This window comes from Brachycentrus maculatus, unplaced genomic scaffold, assembly GCF_059751285.1.
Source record: "Brachycentrus maculatus isolate JH-2025_06_01 unplaced genomic scaffold, ASM5975128v1 h1tg000218l, whole genome shotgun sequence".
Lineage (NCBI taxonomy): Eukaryota > Metazoa > Arthropoda > Insecta > Trichoptera > Brachycentridae > Brachycentrus > Brachycentrus maculatus.
In genome coordinates this window covers 767,501-788,452 of record NW_028280969.1, presented here as the reverse complement: position 1 = coordinate 788,452, position 20,952 = coordinate 767,501, and the positions used below count along the sequence as shown (strand labels likewise).

Sequence of the window (20,952 nt, the reverse complement as noted above, 5' to 3'; positions counted from 1 at the left end):
TGTAAATTTAAATCATTAACAATTCTTTTAGAATAAATATAATTGATATGAAGTTCAACAAACACGTACATGATTTTAAACAATTCAGTATTTTATGTATTAATTTTAAATCAAACACAGATTTTTTGAGTCTACTAAGTTGTATTTTATTAACAAAAAACACATAAAAAATTATATTGTGACAATTGTTTCGCCTTGTTAGGGCATTATCAAACGAATGTGAAGATCAAATGGACTACGGTCCTTATGTTTCACATTCGTTTGATAATGCCCTAACAAGGCGAAACAATTGTCACAATATAATTTTTTATGTGTTTTTTGTTAATAAAATACAACTTAGTAGACTCAAAAAATCTGTGTTTGATTTAAAATTAATACATAAATTAAAATGGAGTTCTACAAATTAAACGCCAAGTCAATAAATAAATAATTCAGTATTTTTATGAATTCTCAACACAACATACAATTCAGTAATTTTGTAGATGTTTCTTTTACAATGAACTCTCTAATTATAAATGATTTATGTATTCTTAAAATAAGGTCCAAAAAATTAGATCCCTGGCGCGATTAGGTTTTTTAAATAATTGAAAGCGGCCGGGTCAGGAGTGAAAATAATTGGCGGGTATATATGAGATGCGTGAATGTGGAGGAGCCGAAAAATGTTTGCAAAGACAGAGTGGTATGGCATTTTATTCTCTCTGCCTACCCCTGCAGTGAAGTGGCATGACGGTTAGTTAGTCAAGTGTTTATACTATAGTAAATTCTTAAAATTTATTTTTTTATTTTTCTCCTAACCGTTATATGCACTTAGTAATGCATAGGGCACTGCATCGCATCGGCATAGTATTTCCTAAATATGTAATTAATTTCATGAAGGCAAGATGATCAGTCAAGAGAAATGAGTAAATAGAAGGGTGTAAAAACATATATTTATTGTGACCTTCCTGGGAATCGAACCTGGGACCAATAGCAAGGCAGCCAAATGTGCTAACCACTGCACTATGGAGCCGAAAATGGTCACAAGTAAAAAATAAAATAGTTTATATGTTAGTGCGGTAAAAGGTTTACAATTTTAATCTAGGGCAGGATTTGAAGGCGATCATGCGATTGGAGAAGTCGAACCCGCCTCACTAAATGAAACAGATTCTAGTAAATCTTGTACCGAAAATTTAAATATTTAATTAAAATTGATGGACATCCCAGAGGCAAATGGATAATGGGGTAAATAACACAGCGTTTTAGCACCTGTGCCAATATTTGCTTTGCCTAGATTTAATTCAGAATATGGAAGCGCGATAGATAATAAATTTTAGCACGGTATAAACATTACAAGATGATATTACATATTTTTAAATCAACTGACAAATGAATGGGCTATCAAAAGGTCACAAAATAAAATTGCGTCAAGCAGAATAACAAAATAATTTGTAAGGGGACCCTTAATACACAATTGTTTTAAAAATTATTGTTTTAGCAATCAGACAATGCGGCAATGTTTCCCAGCCAATATGAATATTTAAAATTGATAAAGTGATATTGAGTACTCGGCTGTCCAAATTTAAAACACAGTAAGGGACATTTTTTTTGTAGTACGTTTTTTTTGCATTTTTGGACTAAGTAGATTTTACTTAGTCCAAAAATGCAAAAAAAACGTACTACAAAAAAAATGTCCCTTACTGTGTTTTAAATTTGGACAGCCGTACTAGAGGAGTAATAAATTTACAATTTATTACAAATAATATTTAATTTTAAGATGTTTCACGATATTTGAAACATGGATTTTTTTGTAGCACGTTTTTTTTGCATTTTTGGACTAAGTAGATTTTACTTAGTCCAAAAATGCAAAAAAAAACGTACTACAAAAAAATGTCCCTTACTGTGTTTCAAATTTGGACAGCCGTACTGGAGGAGTAATAAATTTACAATTTATTACAAATAATATTTAATTTTAAGATGTTTCACGATATTTGAAACATGGATAGATTATTACTGGTAAAACATTTACATACATATTATACATACACATAAAGATTATATTTAATTAATTAGATTTAAAATGCAAGTATAGCGCAATTTGTAACATAATTTAAAAACCCATTAAAAATGTAATAAACTTTTTAATGGAGATACATATTGGATGATAAATTTAATCTTGAACTAAATTTAATTTGAAAACAATTAAAAAACACAATTAATTACTCTTAACTGTAAACTGACCAATCTACTTAAAATTTATCTTACTTCTTAAAGTTGTATGATAATATTATTTTTTGACATCTCATCAAAGATGAAGAAGAATATGGAAGTCTGGGCATTTACGGGGCTGACGACCGTCTTAGGCTGGTTTAAGTGATCACTTTACACACGTGTAACATTCACCGATTCTACCCATTATTGACAACCACACTACTCAAATTCTTGGAATTTCTATATACATATATGAACTAAAATCTAAATAATATGAAAATGACTCTGTAATTGGAGATAATCCAGATTTTGTGAACAAGTATTTGGACACACTCAAAATGTATGATAATTATTCATATAAATGAAATCTTTCCCTTTTCTCTATTTTTAATGGTGGATAAGATTGTGAATTGGATTGATAGACTGTAATCTTGAAATTAATTTTGTAAAGGCAAGGCACTTTATATAGCAGATAAAAAGTTTAAATTATTATGATAAAATTCAATCAGGTTAGTCGGGAATCAAACCCACGACTTTGTATATTGCAGTATTATTAAATCTTAATGATATTGTTTAGTTTTTTTTACTGCAGATAGAGGGTGGTTGTTTTTCGGCTTTTAGACAGAATAGGACAGTTAGGTCTCTATTACTACGCATAAAAGAACATTCTAAATAAAATAAATACTATTTGGCATTACCGTCGGTAAACAAAAAATCTAATACAATAAGAATAAATGAAATAATTCTTACCTTATACATAAAATCTAAAAGCGACTTAATTTCTGAGAATCTGACATCCTTGAGGAATATAATTGGATGTGGATGGGAGTTCTGTAAGAATATGCTCTCGAAGTATGGTGAACAGGCCGACAGTATTGTCTGATGTGCCTGTAACAAAATTACAAACAAATATTATAATACATTCATTAAAATACAGAGAAATCTAACTATTTGCCCCAGTGGATCTCGAACATGAGATGCTTAGTTTTATTCTCCATACTGTCAGGGACAAAATCAAGAATAAGAAGCAATATACAGTTACATCTTTAAATAGATGTCTAAATGTCTAAAAATGTTAAGATGATAATTCAATCCATCTCTTATTCGCACCACAAGGTGCATAGGGCACTGCATTATATAAACACAATGTTATCTTGATCGTTAACACACGAAGGAAAGGTGATCAGCCCTCCACTTCAGGTACCAGTCCAGGGTAAAATTCAATAAATATTAGAGTGAACAAAATCACTTATATTTATTTGACCCCCCCCCCTGGGAATCGAACCCGGGACCTCCAGAACGGTAGCCAAGCATGCTAACCATTACACTAAGGAGGCGGACAAGATGATAAATAGATGAAAAATAAATACATGTATGAAAAAAGCTTTAAATAATTATGTGTCGCAATAAATTTTAAGAAATAGTGGTATTTACCTAGCAAAATTTAAATTAAAAATGGATAGATATTACCACAAAGTGACTACCGAATCAATCAATGAAATAATTATAAAAATGTTAAATGAAGGTATATTTTTTTTGTAACATCAGAATAAAAAGGAATGACATAAAAGCAGTCAACCATTATTTGATATTTCTTTCCAATAACAGAATGTATTAAAAATAACAATTTTGTAATATTTTTTGATGTCATTTGCGGGAATTAGAGATGTTTAATGACACGGATATTGTTAAAAAAATTAACAAAAAAACACCAAAAGGGTTGGAGGCATAGTTACAATATAAAGTTCTTAAAGTTCTACGTTCACCCAATAAAAGTTTTATCAGTATGCAATATATAAATATGATGAAGACTGTGAAAAAAGTTAAATTGAGATCCACGTGTATAATTATGAGAGAGAAAAAACTTGAATTCAAGCCATGATACAAGGGAATATATAGAGTTGAATTGAAAATTAATTTAATCTTATAATAAAAGAGGATAAAAAAAGTTAATCTGGTAATAATGTCAAATGGCTCGACTACAATATGAAATTTTTATGTGCATTAATAAGATTGAAGCAGAAATATTTAAATGATGTTTTTAATTGTCCGCCTCCGTAGTGTAATGGTCAGCATGCTCGCCTACCATTCTGGAGGTCCCGGGTTCGATTCCCAGGGGGGTTTAATAAATATAAGTGATTTTTTCACTCTAATATTTATTCAATATTACACTTGACTGGTACCTGAAGTGGAGGGCTGATCACCTTTCCTTCATGTGTAATCGATCGAGATAACACTGCAATTATATGAAGCAGTGCCCTATGCACCATTGGGGTGCGGTAAGGGATTTTTTCTTATCATTTTAATTTTTAGAATATACCTATTATTTTTATAAAATTAATTAACTTTGTTTTCACCACTTTTTTTATTAATACAATTTAATCTACCGGTTTCGACAATACCTTATCATCATCAGGGTTTATTTTAAATCAAAAACATTAAAAACATTAAAATACTCAAATGTTCAAAATTTAACATTTAGGATTTTTATGGAGTGTGTGGAAGTTTTTGGTGAGAGTATTTTAATGTTTTTAATATTTTTGATTTAAAAGAAACCCTGATGATGACAAGGTATTGTCGAAACCGGTAGATTAAATTGTTTTAATAAAAAAAAGTGGTGAAAACAAAGTCAATTAATTTTATAAAGATATTATAAAATGTGCCATAAAGTATCTGCGGAAAACATTCAAGAAATACCTATTATTGCTTTCATAGAAAAATAGGTATAATAATAAATAATTACAATAAAAAAGTAAATCAATCAACATAATAAAATATGGATTGGATATTAAGAGTACTGTTGCCAGATATGTGCAGTAAATATGGAAGATAATTGAGTATGTAATTGGATATATTACATGTAGAATATTAACTGTATTAGACTAGATGTAGGGTGAAACCATTTCGAGTGCTAAGAGGTTCTGCACAACGCACGGAAATCGCAAATCAACTTGATCAATGTAGTTCACATATTGGGGAACCTATCAATTAAAGAGTTTATGTATATAATCCATGCACACAATTTATTCAGATAAGCCAAATTTCTAACTGTTTTGGTTTATTGGTTTGAAACCAGTAATTTAATTTTGAACAAAGTTTGGCAGTAAAATCCGTCCAATAGTCAGAAGATAACAGTATTTAGGTTCTCAAGTAACAGAACTTGTGCTCTAAGCCATATAACAGCACTGTATGGCCAATACTCCTATTTGATTACAAATCGCAATGCCTCAGGGTATTAAGATCAAATCATTTATATTTTCATATCATTATTTCAATTATTTATACATCATTTTAAATGTAGCACTATATGAAAAGTCAAACATGTATTAGATGAGATGTTATTTTAGACAAAACTCTCTCACTTTCTTTTGCTCATACTTGTGCATTTTTATAAATCTCATCAAAAAGAGGGACAAGCCGATGTCATAGTTTAGTGGGTTTTTCTTTTGCAATATCATTTTATTAATTACCAATTATTTTAAATAAATAAATAAAAATTCATGTAAAAATAGATCATAAAATAAGTTCATTTTTTAAAAATTTCATTCGAGATTTTTTTTAACCAAAAAATAATTTTGACCCCCTTATAAGATAATAGTGTAATTTAAAAAAATAAAAAAAATAAAAAAATATTTTTGAAACTCTATGCTTTGTTTTTACGCATCTATTATACAAAATAAATATCATCACAATGAATAACAACAATAACAAAAAAATATCTAAAAATACTTTTAAATTGCGTCTTTTATTCTAAAAATAATATATTTCAAGTGTGTGAGTATAATATATGAACATGAGTCAGACTAGATTTAAAAATACTAAACACCAGTTGCACATCTTTCTAAGTAATCTGTGGCATCCCACACTGTAGTAGTGAGCAGGAAAGGTTAATGACATGGCCATAATTGAGGTTAGACCACCAAAACATTTAGGCTATCTCCACTTTCTTTTGACATGTTGGTGCATTTTTGTTGCCTGCTGAATTAAATCACTAAAACTATGTAACTAAACATAAAAAGATGAAAAATTATGTGTTCAGTCTCAAAGCAATATAATAACATAAAGATACTATGGAAAGTTTCCTGTAAGTTCTGTTTTTATTGCATATAAATGGTTAAAAAGATACAAAATTTGTAAGTTTTAAAAAATGGTTCCCACAGTAGAATCAATGATAATTTTAGTAGTTTTAAATAAAAAGGAGATTACGAATAATTGGAAATATTTGTAAAGATAAGTAAGATGACCATAAGTAAAAATATTACAGTTAATATTGTGTGCATTATGAACAGTAAACACGAGTCAATGCACCCTGTTTGCATGTAGTACACGGGATACGAAAAAAAGGTAAATTACATCACATTTTAGTAGTTACGGGATGTTAATTCACTGCATCATAGGGAAGAAGATAATTACTAAATTTGCAAGTACTCGTTACGTGAACAAAAACAGTATTAATGATTGCAATATAATTCGAAGGTCCAGAACAGAATGTAAATTTAGATTTTATTATCTGATATTTGGGTACTCAAATGTGTATTCCAGCTAATGTAGGTAAAGTGGCCATATAAATGCACATAATCATCAATAGTTCAGAATAAATGAACAAAAATTTACATTCGTGGTCACTGGGCATGATTTTATGATTCACGTAAATTCACTTTTTATAAATATGTGTTCCAGAAAATTAAAGGCTGACAAAAATCATGTGCATTTATTTTTTTTAAATATAAAAATTATCTTGTGGTCACACACAACTTTTTTTATAGCCTTTCTATGAAAAGATTTCATAATCAAATGCAAGGTAAAAAAAAAACTAATACTAAAATTCTGATGAATTGGACTCTTTACTTTTAAACTAGGGAATTGGTGTAGACATTGGACACTTTGGAGAGTTCAAAAACAATAAAATATAAAGTATCTGTGATTTATAGTTAATTGATACAGTGATAATAAACCCAAAGTTTTCACCTTTGAGTCCTGGAGCAGGCAGTTATTATTTTATGAGATATAGACTATATTATTTCAATGATTTACTTTATACAAACTCATAGGGAAAATACAAAGAAAAAGGAATGTGGGAAGACAATGCATCTTATGGCTATGAAACAAGCGAGACTGCTATACAGAGTTTCATGGGGCTGTCAAGAAGTAGAACAAGAGAATCACCATGATGATAGCCAATGTTTGATAGGAGGTGTTATAAGAAAAAGAAAGAAAATTATCAATATTAAATGAAATGATGTTTACCTTAACAGTCTCTCCATCGCACGCGAGGGTGACATCACACAACGCTTCCCGTTGCAGAAGGCTAGCCAATACGTCCGTCAGATTGTGAGGGTGGTTATTCCAGCGTAGGCAGAACTGCTGTTGGTCCATCGTGGGAGATAATGTCACTGGATGAACTGCAAATACAAAACAAAGTCAGTACTTACTCATTCACTTGCTACTGCACTCCACACAATATTATTTTACCATATCCCACTTGCATTTTAACCCTGGATTCATGTTTTGTCTATCAACCCTGACAATATGCGTATACATAAATATTTGATATGGGACCCCATACTCAACCACATTAAAATTATACAGAATCAATATTTTTTTGGATTGACTTATTATTTTATTTAATAATTAAGCATGAATAGTGTACTATCAAACATGGTTTTGAATCGAGGGTTAAATGTATTAAAAAAAATGCAATTTAAATTACTATCAGTGGTTTTGGTTTCGCAACTTACATGTGTGAATATATCGCTAAAATAACAAACAAATAAATTTGGTTAATGTACATATTTTTCATAAGCAGAAAAGTTAATTAAATTAATCTTCATTTTCAGTTTATTCAATTCTACAAAAATAAATAATTAAAATAATTAAAAAACTAAACTATTACAATTACATGAAATAGTAAAATTCCGAACAGTATTAGTCTTTTGTAGGTTATGTTCTAAATATAATATATTATAGCATAAATGAAATAACATAACACAGTAGAAAAATAAATCCTGAAACATAAGGTGATACAAAATGGTCTTAGAATGTTTCGTGCATTTGTATTTAGAAACAAACTTAAAAAACCGTAATAGTTTCGCACCTCAATAGTAGAGTTAAAATAAACGAAATGACTGAACAATTTTCAAATATTTTGCTAAAAAAAATCCATAAAAAATATTGTTTTCAACAAAATGACTAGTTAAGGGAAAGAAAATAACTTAATTTATTTTTTTATTTAAGGGCAACAAAACTAAGTATTTTAATACATATTTCTTTTACTCTAAACTTACAACTCTAATGAGTGATCTACATATTTATAAAACTAGACCAAAAAAGAAAAGCTAAAAAAAAATGGTTACTGTGAATCAGATTTTAAATAACACAAGTACCATTTAAAACCAATCATTTTCCTTTAAATTAATATTAATAGAATGAAGAACTTGAAAAACAAAAATAATAGGTTTTTAATAATAGTATCGAATGTAATTTGATTCAAGGTGATTAATTTTTTTGTACAGTACTTTTTACCTAGTTTTATAAATAGATTATTCATACAGTATATGAAAAAAATCTTTTAAAATACAACATTGCAATACCCTTTAATATTTTTTACTATGAACATTTTATTCGTTTGTTTCTTTTTTTTAAATTAAATAACATGCTAAATGTTCATAAATTATGTTTGTGGAATTATCTGAATAAAATTTCATTGAATATTCTATGGAAAATGTTCCTGAATGGACTTAAGCTTGACCGAGTACAGGTATGTAACCCCGAGTGCCCTACCTATTGCTGCTATCCTCCTTTTTCCACATACTATTCCTCCTCTATTTCCTTCAATTAAGTCATCTGTATCCATTGAAATATATTTCATTCCTATACTCCAAGAATCTAGACCGCAGGACAAATCACCTTGCCTTCATATCATTAACAATTAAGTTTCATTTGCAATTTTCAGCATTAAAGGAAAATAAGTTTTAAGTACACAATTTACAGTTGCAAATAATAATATTCAAAGTTCTAATAGAGACAATTAAACCAAGTAATAATGCAGGCTCGTCATCTCAGTGGGAACCTCCATAACTATAAGTTTTATTTGCCTGTAAAAAAAATAACAATTCATAATACTAATGTAAACTGCCATCTCTCATAATTAAAGTGCGCAGTTAAATATGTATGTTACGACCGTGCATAGGCCAATTCCTAATTTTTACACTAATACATGGCTATTTGGTTAGCATAATGAATTACAAGTATGAGGTCACCTAGGAATTTTTTAAAACTTTTCTTTATCAACACTTCAGTGAATTTAAAAACACTAACTAATAAATCTTTGTTGAAAATTGTGATGTTCAGTATTTTTTCTTAAAATGGGAATCATTAATTAAAAGCTCGTATGTAATAATGAAATCTTTTTTTATGTTTTTTTTTGTGGTTCAAATTATAAAAATATTATAAATATTTTTATTTAAGCATTATTAAATAAACATGTTTGTGTGTGAAAACATGGTATATATTTAAAAAACATATCATTTTAATAATTCAATGCATAACAATCACAATTTTTTTGATAGTCCCATTTATGTATTATACTGGTCCATTCTGTAAATAGCATGTACTGCAGGTTTTTTGTAATTAAAATGTAATCAGTCATGAGAAAATATATTAGAATATTTTTCTTCGGAATAAGTTCACACATAATATAATTATGAAATAATAAGGGTCTTTTTTAAAGCACAGTAGCATTATTGAAAAATTTATTTCTATAATACTCATAAATACTAACTACTTTAGTATAACATTGATAGATAATAAAAATGTACAGTTACTAATATGCAAAGAAGCAAAATTATACTAAATTTATGATTACACAAACTGTGGCTAGGTACTGTGGCTAGTTTGCCAAAAAAATTGCATACTATTAGGGAATTAGCATTTACGTATGTGTCCATTTACAACAATATTTTAGTAGGTCAGCAACTACTGACATCAAATAAAAAGTGAATATGCATACATAACACATATACAAACATCCTACAAATGCAAAAGTAATTCATAGATATTTTTTACAAAGACATCAAGTAGCTACCATAATCAAGGGCGTTTATATGTCCAGTGTGAATTTATATATATGTTGGCTTGTTTTAGAAATAATTCCTTCATTTCTCCAATGATAAATAAAATAATTTATATACAGTGAATATAAATTGAATATTTTTGGTTGTTATTTATCATTAATATGCCCTTTCCGGGCTTTCTCTAAATTCTTAATTAGACCCAATCAGAAAGATAACAGCAGCGATAAGGTAGGAGATAACTCCTTACTTTGTTTATGAGGTAGATACCCGTATTTTTACACTTATCTAGTATTCTCCAACATTAAAAATTCATTTCCTTGAATTATATGCCCAATTATTGGAATTCGACTGAATTTAACATTGAATGGAATCAAGCAAGAGTGAAAAGCATATGATATTCAATTTAACATGGTGCATTCAGTTGATAAAATGTTTATCGTTGTATATATTTATATATTTTCAGTGCTGCCCTCATGAATAAAAGCAGTACCATATTATAACTCTACACAAAGGTAACTGAAACCATAAAAGTTATTTGCAACTAGGTATTCTGAATTAAGTACTTAACAGGTACACATTTACATTTATTACATTTCAATATCTACTATAATTTCACTTCAAGTATGATAATTACTTTGGATGACATATCAACAATTGAATATCGAGATAAAATCATCACTTTGTTACCCAATATTTGAATGAGTATTTCATATTTATAAACACTGTTTAAGGGGAGATTTAAAACAACAAAATGGCAATTAAATGGTTTTAAACGCAAGGTTAAACCAATACATATAAACCACTCCTATGTCAATCCTCAGGAACAAGGAAGTCATTGAGACATTATAAAAACAATCAAAGTACACTAATAAAAAAAACATTATTTGCAATGATCGCATCAGTTAAATAAATAATAAAAAAATATTCTAAATGAAAGAATCAATAAGTTCCGGTACCTACTTTAAAAATTGTTTAGAATTGCTTGACCATGTAAAATATCATTACATAAAAAAATCATACATTTTTTAGGTATTAGATGGTTTGCATTATGGAATAATCTAATTTTAAAACATGCATAAATGGATAATTAACTAAAAATATATTAATGTTGTTTTCAGAGTTGCGTCCGATCATTATATTCAAAAATACATTTGAATGTTGGATAGGTCATCCAGCAAATTGCAATGTGTTACTTGTCATCAATTATTCTACAAAATCGACATCAGGTAAAATATGAGCACAGCTACAAATATTTATATAATAAAAATCGGTAGTAATATTTTGAAAGGAAAAGACTTAGGGGCCATGTGAAAGAGTGATTCATGTATAATTGTAAATAAATTTTCAATCTATTATGGAGTAATATTTTAAAGAGACTCTTTATTTAATTAAATGATATATAAAATAAAATGGATTCCTTACTGTACTATATAGAAATAAAACATAAGTATAAAGATATTGTAATATGTAAAAATAAAAGGGATACAGGATATTTAAAAATGCTTTGTATAGCAAAAGAGCGAGAAGATAAAGGAAATGAAACGAAAAACTATTTCTCCGGCATATTAGCACATTAAGAAAACTACCTATTGGATGTTTTTTTCAAACACGAACACCTAATTTGTTGATGAAACATAGGACAATATTATGTTCATTATGCGGGTTCTTAGAAATCTGTTTTCCATTATCACAATTTGAATTCCTTTGGATGTTTGTAAAGGTTGCTCGCTCATTGTTTGGGAAGAGACACTTTGTAATTATTATGTCTTGAATAGCAAAACTTCGAGTGAAAGAGTTTTAGCATCATTTATGCCAAGAGGAAGGATGTACACTTTTGTCCTAGTGGAAAAATCTTTTTTCTTCTTCGAATCAGGGTTTTGAAGTCAGAAAAAAACGAAAAATTATAGTTATTACATACAAATTGTGACGAATTTCGTCACAACTACTCAAATATATTAAAGACCATTTCTACAGACTTCAACATATTAACATAAAGAGTTTAAGCTGCGCCATTATGGCATTCTTATTAGTCTATTTTATTTTAATCAAATCTCATTCCTACAATGCCCTATTTATTTACACAAGAATTAAAAATTCATGAATAAAACTAATAATGCATTTAATTTCGACAAAATCCTTTTCAGTACGTTTTTTCACATTGATGTTATTTTTGGACTGATTTTTTTTTACACTTACAGAATTTTGCAAACACAGCCCTGGTTAGAACAAAAGGTATTTTTTATAGACCTGTATAGTGTATTTAGGAATATATTAAAGCGCAAAGTACAATTCGGTATTCGGAATTTACCCAAGATGGCTTTAGAATAAAAAAAAAGTTAAATGACATAATTATTCAATAAAAAGGAAAAAACATCATAACCTATAATATATTTTGAGGTATAAAGTTGTTATAATAAGAACTTTAAACCTATAAGCAGAGGTAAACTGATGCAATAAAGATAGTATTGAAAATGACACAGGGTCTCAATTACGATGAAATAAATAAATCTCCACCAATATGATTTGATATGCTTTCTAAATACGAAATTTCTAGCTACAACAGAAATGTAAAAGGTGTAAATAAAAATTTTATATAAATAAGTTATAAAAAAATTAACAGCATCTTTTAAGACAATATACGTTTACAAAAACAGTTAATTTTTATCAACTGATGGAAGTTGATGCCCAAGTGTTACGAATACTGCCTCAAAGAACTGATAAAGAGAATTGAAAAGAGCTGATACAGGATAAAATACAAAAGTAAATGTAAAAAATTGCAAAAGTACTTATGCAATATTTTAAACTATCCATTAATACGACAATTTATATTTTGTTATTTGAATGCCTTTTTTTATAAATCACAATACCATTTTGAAGTGTATTACCTTGTTTTGGAATAAAACTAAATAATTTCTTTTTCAATGATTAAAGAAAACACTTCGTTTTTTACCACTTGAGTTTTATTATAGACTACATGTTTCAGAAGTTAGACTTCCATCATTCAGGTCTGTATAATAACAGTTATTTTACAGACCTGAATGATGGAAGTTTAACTTCTGAAACATGTAGTCTATAATAAAACTCAAGTGGTAAAAAACGAAGTGTTTTCTTTAATCATTGTAACATGTCTTACCACAAAGTTAATGCCGAAACAATAAATAAAATAATTTCATTTTCTATATATTTTTACTGATATTGATTTTCTTGATTCTTGAAAAGGTTTTTTGTATGAATCAAAACAAACAAAATTATTCTTTGTATGAATGCTTTTCTGGCGATTTTAAAATATTAGGATTCAGTATTTTAAAAGGCCCTGTGAATGCATAATTTATCCATAAAAAATCTAGAAGGAAAATGTGACGGTTCAAGGTACAATCCTTTCCTCTTCTACTAAAACAAGTTATGTTTATAGACTTGAAAGTAGAAAAAAAGAATATATAAATAGATAATAAAATTGCAAAGAATGCAAAACCATAGCTATAAACAGACAGAAAAAATATTTTTATTAATTAATCAAGCCGTTGAAGCAATAAATTTAATCTTGAAAAAATAAAGAGTTTCTAATATTCAAAATAATTACTACTAATAACTATTCAATTAATTGTAACTACATTTTTGGCAAATATGAAAAAATTACAATATATATAATTGTCATTTTGAGTGATGAATACAGGCTGAATCATACCAAATCTTTATATTAAGATATTTTTATATATTTACATAATGTTTTAATGACCTTCTTGCTCCGTGAACGTTAAAAACATCATATATCAATGTAATAAAATAATAATAATAGCAATAGAGGTATTAATGAGAATAAAAGTATATGTTTTAGATAAAAAATAATCAGCAAAAATTAAAACATATTGTCTGAAGAAAGTCAATTAAATTTATTATATACCTACCATCTACTTTTATATTGTTTTATTTTTTTGTATTATTAATACCAAAGTACAGAACTCTTGAGTATAATTTAGTAGCTTTTTATCTAAAGATTTTTCTTACTTCATTATTTGCATTCAATGATGCATAGAACACCGCACTGATTAATACATTGATGTATTATTATTTACATAAAGGTAGGGGTATTGCGCTTCATGTTCCAGTCAAGAGTGAATTCCGGTTAAAATTAAACAATTACTTTTATTTGTTTTAAATTGTTTTGGGTGTTTGTGATGTATTTTTCACATTAACCTTTCCTATCCTAACCATTCTACCTTCAGACAAGTAGAGGCTTTGCAGGTTATTCCTTCAACAACAACATAATTTAATTCAAGTTTTACTTAATAAAACCATTATTTCTTAAAATCTTTTATGACATGTGTTTTGATACATTCCGCATCAATTTCAAACACTGGAATGCATCGAAACATGTGTCACAATAGATTTTAAGAAATAGCGGTATTTACAAAGTAAAACTCAATACATTTTACCACAAAGTGACTGTCGAATCAATTAATGAAATTTACAATAGACTTACTTAAATTTTATAGAAACGAATCCAAATCTTAAATATTGAAAAATATACCTATCTTGGGATGTTTATTTCTCAGGTTCCTTTTCAAAGGGTCTAGTTTACTTACTGTATCGACATTTACATCATAGAATTCCACAATATATTAATAAGTATAAATAAAAACATTGTCCCGCAAAATGTGTGCCGCGGCACACTGGTATACCGTAGTGATAGTTGGTGTGCCGCGGAAAAAAGGCTAGTTTTGTGAAAATAACACAATTGCTCCAAATTTTGATTGCCTGTGCTCAGTTACGTAGGTTCACATTTTGCATTAAACATAATATGTTAAATATGTTACCATAATATGGTAAATATGCACCTCTGAAATTTCTTAATTTGGTAGGTGTACTACCTTGTATAGAAAAAGTTTGCGGAACACTGAATTAAAACACAATTTATGATGTCTTTTGGCAATGCCCTCGCAAGACAAAACAGCTGTCACAACATGAATTAAATTAATCCAGTAGAATAAAAAATTGTGATAAGTTTATATTGTAAAAGGTGTATGCATTGTAACGAATTGTAAGTTTGTAATTTCTATTAACCCTAAAATGTCAATATCTGGCTTATTGAGAAACAAATACCTATATATATATATATATAACCAGAAAATGTTTATGGTATCAAAGTTGATAATGAAAAATATACATATTTGACCTCAACTGTGCATAAGGCACCACCGTATCTGATAAATACGATATCCAGATTCTTGGATTTAGGAGCGGAATATATATTAGATGGGATACAAATGAGTTCAGGGTGACGGGCATTATTGCTATTTGAAAAAATAAAAAGACGAATAGTAAGTAGGAAAAGTAAAATAGGAACTTGGGTTTACATACCCGTACTTGTCCAAGCTTGTGCAAGTGAAAACACTGATATTTAATTTTTTTAAATATCAAGAGCAAAGACTTTCATTCTTTTACATACAGAACAAAACAAAAGAAGGTTCTTGAGTTAAAATGTTGATCGAAATTTAAAAATTTCATACGATATATTAGTACATGTACTTGGTAAAATGAATTTGTAATTCATTATACTCAATTAGAACTTTTAACGACAGAAAAAGATTTATTATTATTACGCACTACTCATACATATACCAGATAAGGAATTGTAAATTTTAATATTACAAAATATTTACAGATAAAAATGAGATAATTGAAACCTCAACAGATACTGAAGAAACCATTTAGAAATCAAAATTTTTAAAATGATACCGATAGCAACATATTTATTGGTACGAAGCATACCACACTGTAATTTTTCGGTATTTCATCCAATGCTTGAAAAAATAAAAACTTTTTGTTAACTGTTGAATGAAAATTATACACTTTATAATATAAATAATGATTAATAATCCGTATAATGTAAATAAACTATAGAATTTTCAATAAGCACAACTTAAAGTAGTAGTATATGTAATTCTTAATTTAACTGATTCATTTTAAGTGAAATTATTTATATTGTATGGGGAACGCAGTTTTAAACTGATATTTTTAATCAAAGTTTTTATTTTTATTATTAAGAATAATTATTATCATATACTTCACTTACAAAATTTTTGTAAACTAAAAATTTGTCTTTCAAAAGTATCAAACAATCATGCAGCATGCAACAAGAATCTCAGAAACAAATGAGCATCAAAAGGAAACACTATTTCAAAATAAGAATACCTCTCCCCGGAAAGAGAAGAACTTTAAATTAGATAGGTACTGCACTATTTAACGAAACATTTTCTTTTTGAAGAGGTAGGTATTTTAGGTACCTATAATAATTTTATTCACATTTATAAACAATTTTGTTGAGCACTGGCTGGATTATTAGAACTGTTGGCATTTTCAAGTTAAATCACAAATGCTAAAATCACAACTAATAAATCAGAATAAAATTTAAAAAAAAATAAATTACGGATAATATTAGCGCATTTTAAATTATTTTATTATTATATTTTGAAAAATTACAATGTTATTTTATTGCTACTCACTGTATTTATTAAATAATTTATTTAACAATTCCAGGCAGGTGAAACACGAGACCGGAGGAAGAACAATATGAAGAGAAGCGTTACACGATATCACTAGTAGCCAGTAGGAATAAAAGACGGAGTGGTACTTCTCGGATTCAGTTTCTGGTTACTGTACTCTATTGACAGTTAGATCACACTACATGGCTACTTGTTGCACGACCAAATCCCATCAAATTCGTCCATTATGTAATTTTTGCACTATACAGAATAAACTGCCTTAGTATGTGGGTATAGATATAGCCTCAGGGCCTAAACCATTTTACAAACAAGTTTGGAAAAAGTCGTAGCATTGCCAAAAAAATTGCAACATGCTGGCACCGTTATCTCGCCGTGTCGGTGCCCTAATTGAGATGGATTTCTAATAAGAGGGCTAAATCGATAAAGCACCATTAGTTTGATAATCCGAGATGTCAATAAATCCGACACATGACAGTTCCCGACTGCGAGTGGGCGTTAAATTTTAAAACGCGCAGTTGTGTCAAGTATTTGGAGCGCCATTATGATCATCCGCAAACTCGCGAAATTTTAAATAATATATAAACCTAAACACAAGGAAAACACAACGTGACCGAGAGAAAATATACGCCTAATGAACGTTAAAAACTTATGGTCAGACGCAGACACAAACTTTACAAGTTATAACACGTACACTCACCGTTTGCAAAAAATTTGCCATCACAAATGCCAGCCGACCCTTACTTTGCACTGCCACTTCGACCACACACGCTCAATTTCCGCAACATTGCATGGCCTTCGAGAGCTCCACAACGTGCGAACCAGCCAGTAATACAAGCGACACTCGTGGCATTCGCGAACGCGCGAATTTTAAATTTATTTTTGCAATGTTATTTTTCTACGTTATTTAACTACCATACACAAAAACATCTTTTAAAATTTAAAATGGTTAACATAAACTCCCACAAAAAATATATTACACGTTTATAAATGTTTTGTATAACTTTTGTACTCAATTTGCAAAAAATATTTTTTGCAACAATTTATGAATGAAATGAAATATAGTGAAATAAACGATAAAAGGCATTTCGAAAACTTATTTTCTTTAACCTGTGATGTTATTTTGATTAATTACTTAAATATATTTTGATTTTTACAAAGAACCTTGTGTAATAATCGGCCTTGACATTAAACCCTAACCTCGCAAATGGGTCACCATCTATTGACCGAAAATGTAAAAACACGGCTTGACTGCGAATTTTCCTACTGAGTAATGTTGTATTTTTGCGAATGAAGGGGGCGCACGTGGCACAATCAAACCATAGTATCCCACGTTGTATAATATAGGTAGTACAATCATCAATTAAAATTTAAAATATTTATAAACTCGTAAACCTAATAATACGTATGACAGATAAATAGTTCCATGTTCTAGAAACAAATTTTCAAAGCGCCTAGCGAAGAAATGAACCAAATTTACCGACCCGCGCCGAACGTTTCCGAAGATTGCCGATGTTCCGCGTTCTTATCCAGCTGCTGTTTGTAAACACGTGTCGCATCGGATAGCTTTGCATGTGTTGGTAAGAATTATAACGGGATTGTGGATCTGCGAAAAATATAGAAGGCGGTGCAAATTTGTTGTTTCAGATGTACCTTATGCTGGCTTTGTAAACAAAAATCATTTTTCGGTTTTAGACACGGTTTTAAAAACTTATACATATTTTTATTTGATTGAACGATTATTTTATGGACAAATTTACTTTAATATAGTTCATTTATATGATTCGGATAGTAATACTTAAAAGTAAATACTTTTCTCACTACGATAAATGTATAATCAGATCTCTTTTTTTTGTTAAACATCGCCATGCGGCAAATTATTTTCGAAATAAAACTACTTAATTTTTATATTATTTTTTGACATCTCATCAAATATGAAGAAGAATATGGAAGTCTGGGCATTTACGGGGCTTACGACCGTCATAGGCTGGTTTGAGTGATCACTTTACACACGTGTAACATTCACCAATTCTACCCATTATTGACAACCACACTACTCAAATTCTTGGAAGTTCTATATATATGAACCAATTTAGAAACCTTGTTCATGAATCACTAAAACTTCACTTACTTTTATTTGAGTAGTGTGGTTGTCAATAATGGGTAGAATTGGTGAATGTTACACGTGTGTAAAGTGATCACTCAAACCAGCCTATGACGGTCGTAAGCCCCGTAAATGCCCAGACTTCCATATTCTTCTTCATCTTTGATGAGATGTCAAAAAATAATATGAAAATAACTCCTGTAATTGGAGATAATCCAGATTTTGTGAACAAGTATTTGGACACACTCAAAATGTTGTACTTAATTTTTGCAAATTCATAAGAAATAAAGTAATAACTAACTGACTAACTGCCACGGAGCTTCCGTAAGCAGAGAGGATAGATCGCCACACCACTCTTGTCTCTGAGGACACGTTTCATCTCTACGTATATTCACTTTTCATTTATTCATTCAGATTTTTCTGATTTTCGGCATTTCCAGTACTAAAGATTTGATGTACTTGATTATGACATTTCTTTTCTAGTCTTCCTGGACTTTTAAAAAGGAGAAAGAGCTACAAAAATTTACTTAAGTACGAATATAATTTAACAAACTAAGGTATAAATATCGTTAAAAGCCTATTTTTATATAATATATGTATTTCATAACCCCAAATTAAAAAAATATATATTTACACAAAATGTCGATTATGTTAGTATTTACCTTCATTGTCTATTGGTTTTGAGACGTTCCCGTCTCTTCGTCAGGACAACGCCTACACAGCCTGCGCGTAACACTATACGCTACTACAATAGCACTATTTACACACCCACCAACACCTGCACAAAATACTCATCGCACGCGCTATGAGTCGGACCGATGTTGATCTTAATGCCATGCGATTAATATTTTGTTTAGGTGTAAGTATCTAAATAATCTTACAGTAGCGATGTAAAGTGTTACTTGCATGCTGATGTAGTAACTGTCCTGATGAAAAAAATGGTACGTTTCGAAACCCCTCGGAATGGTTAAATTTTTTTTGTAAAAATTTAACCACACAGCTAATGGTTTTAGTATCGATAATAAAATATTTACAACTTATTTTCTTCTCTCTGATTTGAATCCTGATTTCTAATGTCTAATGCTATATTCCCTGAGCATTATGCAAACAATTGATTTTATTAAAATATTAAGGTACGTTGTAACTTACGTACCTACAATGTTTTGTACTGGAAAGGATCGTATTCGTTATTTGAAGGTATCTGCGAGTATCTTTGTGTTGGTGTAGATTGAAAAACAGGGCATTTACTATTTCGCTTTTTGCGACTTAAAAATAAGGTCATTGTACTTATGACACTCCTGCAATATAATTCATAGTATATATATATATAATATATTTATGTATGTACTCATACGTATGCATGCAGGTATTGCACATAATATTATGTACCTGTTGTAGCAACATAAGTGGTATGCGATCGGAAATGCTTTCGATACCTACCAATTTTAACAATAAAAAAATTGAAACAGCAAAAAACGGTCATTTTTACATACTTGTTTACAAATGAATTTTTTACCCCCCTAGCTCATAAGTTCCGTTTATCAGTAATATACTTCACTCTGAGCTTCTTCAATTACATCACCCTCATTATCCTGCATTAATTATATATCTTATCAATGTATTTCATACCCTTTATCGAATCATCTTAACAGCAAGACTAATTACCTGGCCTTCATATTAATAACGATTACGTTAATACCGTGTCGATCCGGTACGGTGCCCTATGCACCATTTGTGTGCGGATAGGGGTCAAAGAAGTTCATACAGATTTATTTAAGAATTTCGCCAGAATGCAGATTCAGATTCAACACTTGTGAAAAAGGATCAGCCCAAAAAGGTCATCATCCGTAACCTAACTAACTAACCATCACGCCGCTTCCCCGCAGGGGTAGACAGAGAGAATCGAACGCCACACCACTCTGTCTTTGCAAACATTCTTCGCCTTATCTACATTCATGCATCTCCTCATACATACCCGACGATTATTACGACTCCTGACCCGGCCGCATCCGTTACCCTTGTTTAATATAAAAAATACACATTCGGGTATATATTTTTTTCGAATATGCAAGCGATTTTTAGTTTTAAG

At 29.4% G+C, this 20,952-nt stretch overlaps 1 protein-coding gene and 1 long non-coding RNA gene across 3 annotated transcripts in view; one reads left to right on the top strand and one right to left on the bottom strand.

The window, feature by feature from the left end:
* LOC148306947 (uncharacterized) overlaps positions 1-17,529 on the bottom strand; it is a 31,312-nt gene extending 13,783 nt beyond the window's left edge. The window contains exons 1-3 of the mRNA XM_088264182.1: positions 17,460-17,529; positions 7,435-7,589; positions 2,938-3,075 (exon numbers count right to left, since the gene is read on the bottom strand). Of these exons, the coding sequence (XP_088120308.1) occupies positions 2,938-3,075; positions 7,435-7,563 (267 nt within the window). The 5' untranslated portion in view covers positions 7,564-7,589; positions 17,460-17,529. The remainder of the gene's footprint in view (positions 1-2,937; positions 3,076-7,434; positions 7,590-17,459) is intronic.
* LOC148306946 (uncharacterized) lies at positions 7,443-17,922 on the top strand. Of its 2 annotated transcripts, XR_015837923.1 has the most exons (4): positions 7,443-7,607; positions 10,723-10,771; positions 11,378-11,485; positions 16,797-17,922. It is a non-coding gene; the product is annotated as an uncharacterized LOC148306946 (long non-coding RNA). The 2 variants fall into 2 exon arrangements; XR_015837922.1 differs by lacking the exon at positions 10,723-10,771 and having other exon boundaries at positions 16,797-17,854.
* The last annotated feature ends 3,030 nt before the right edge of the window (positions 17,923-20,952 follow it).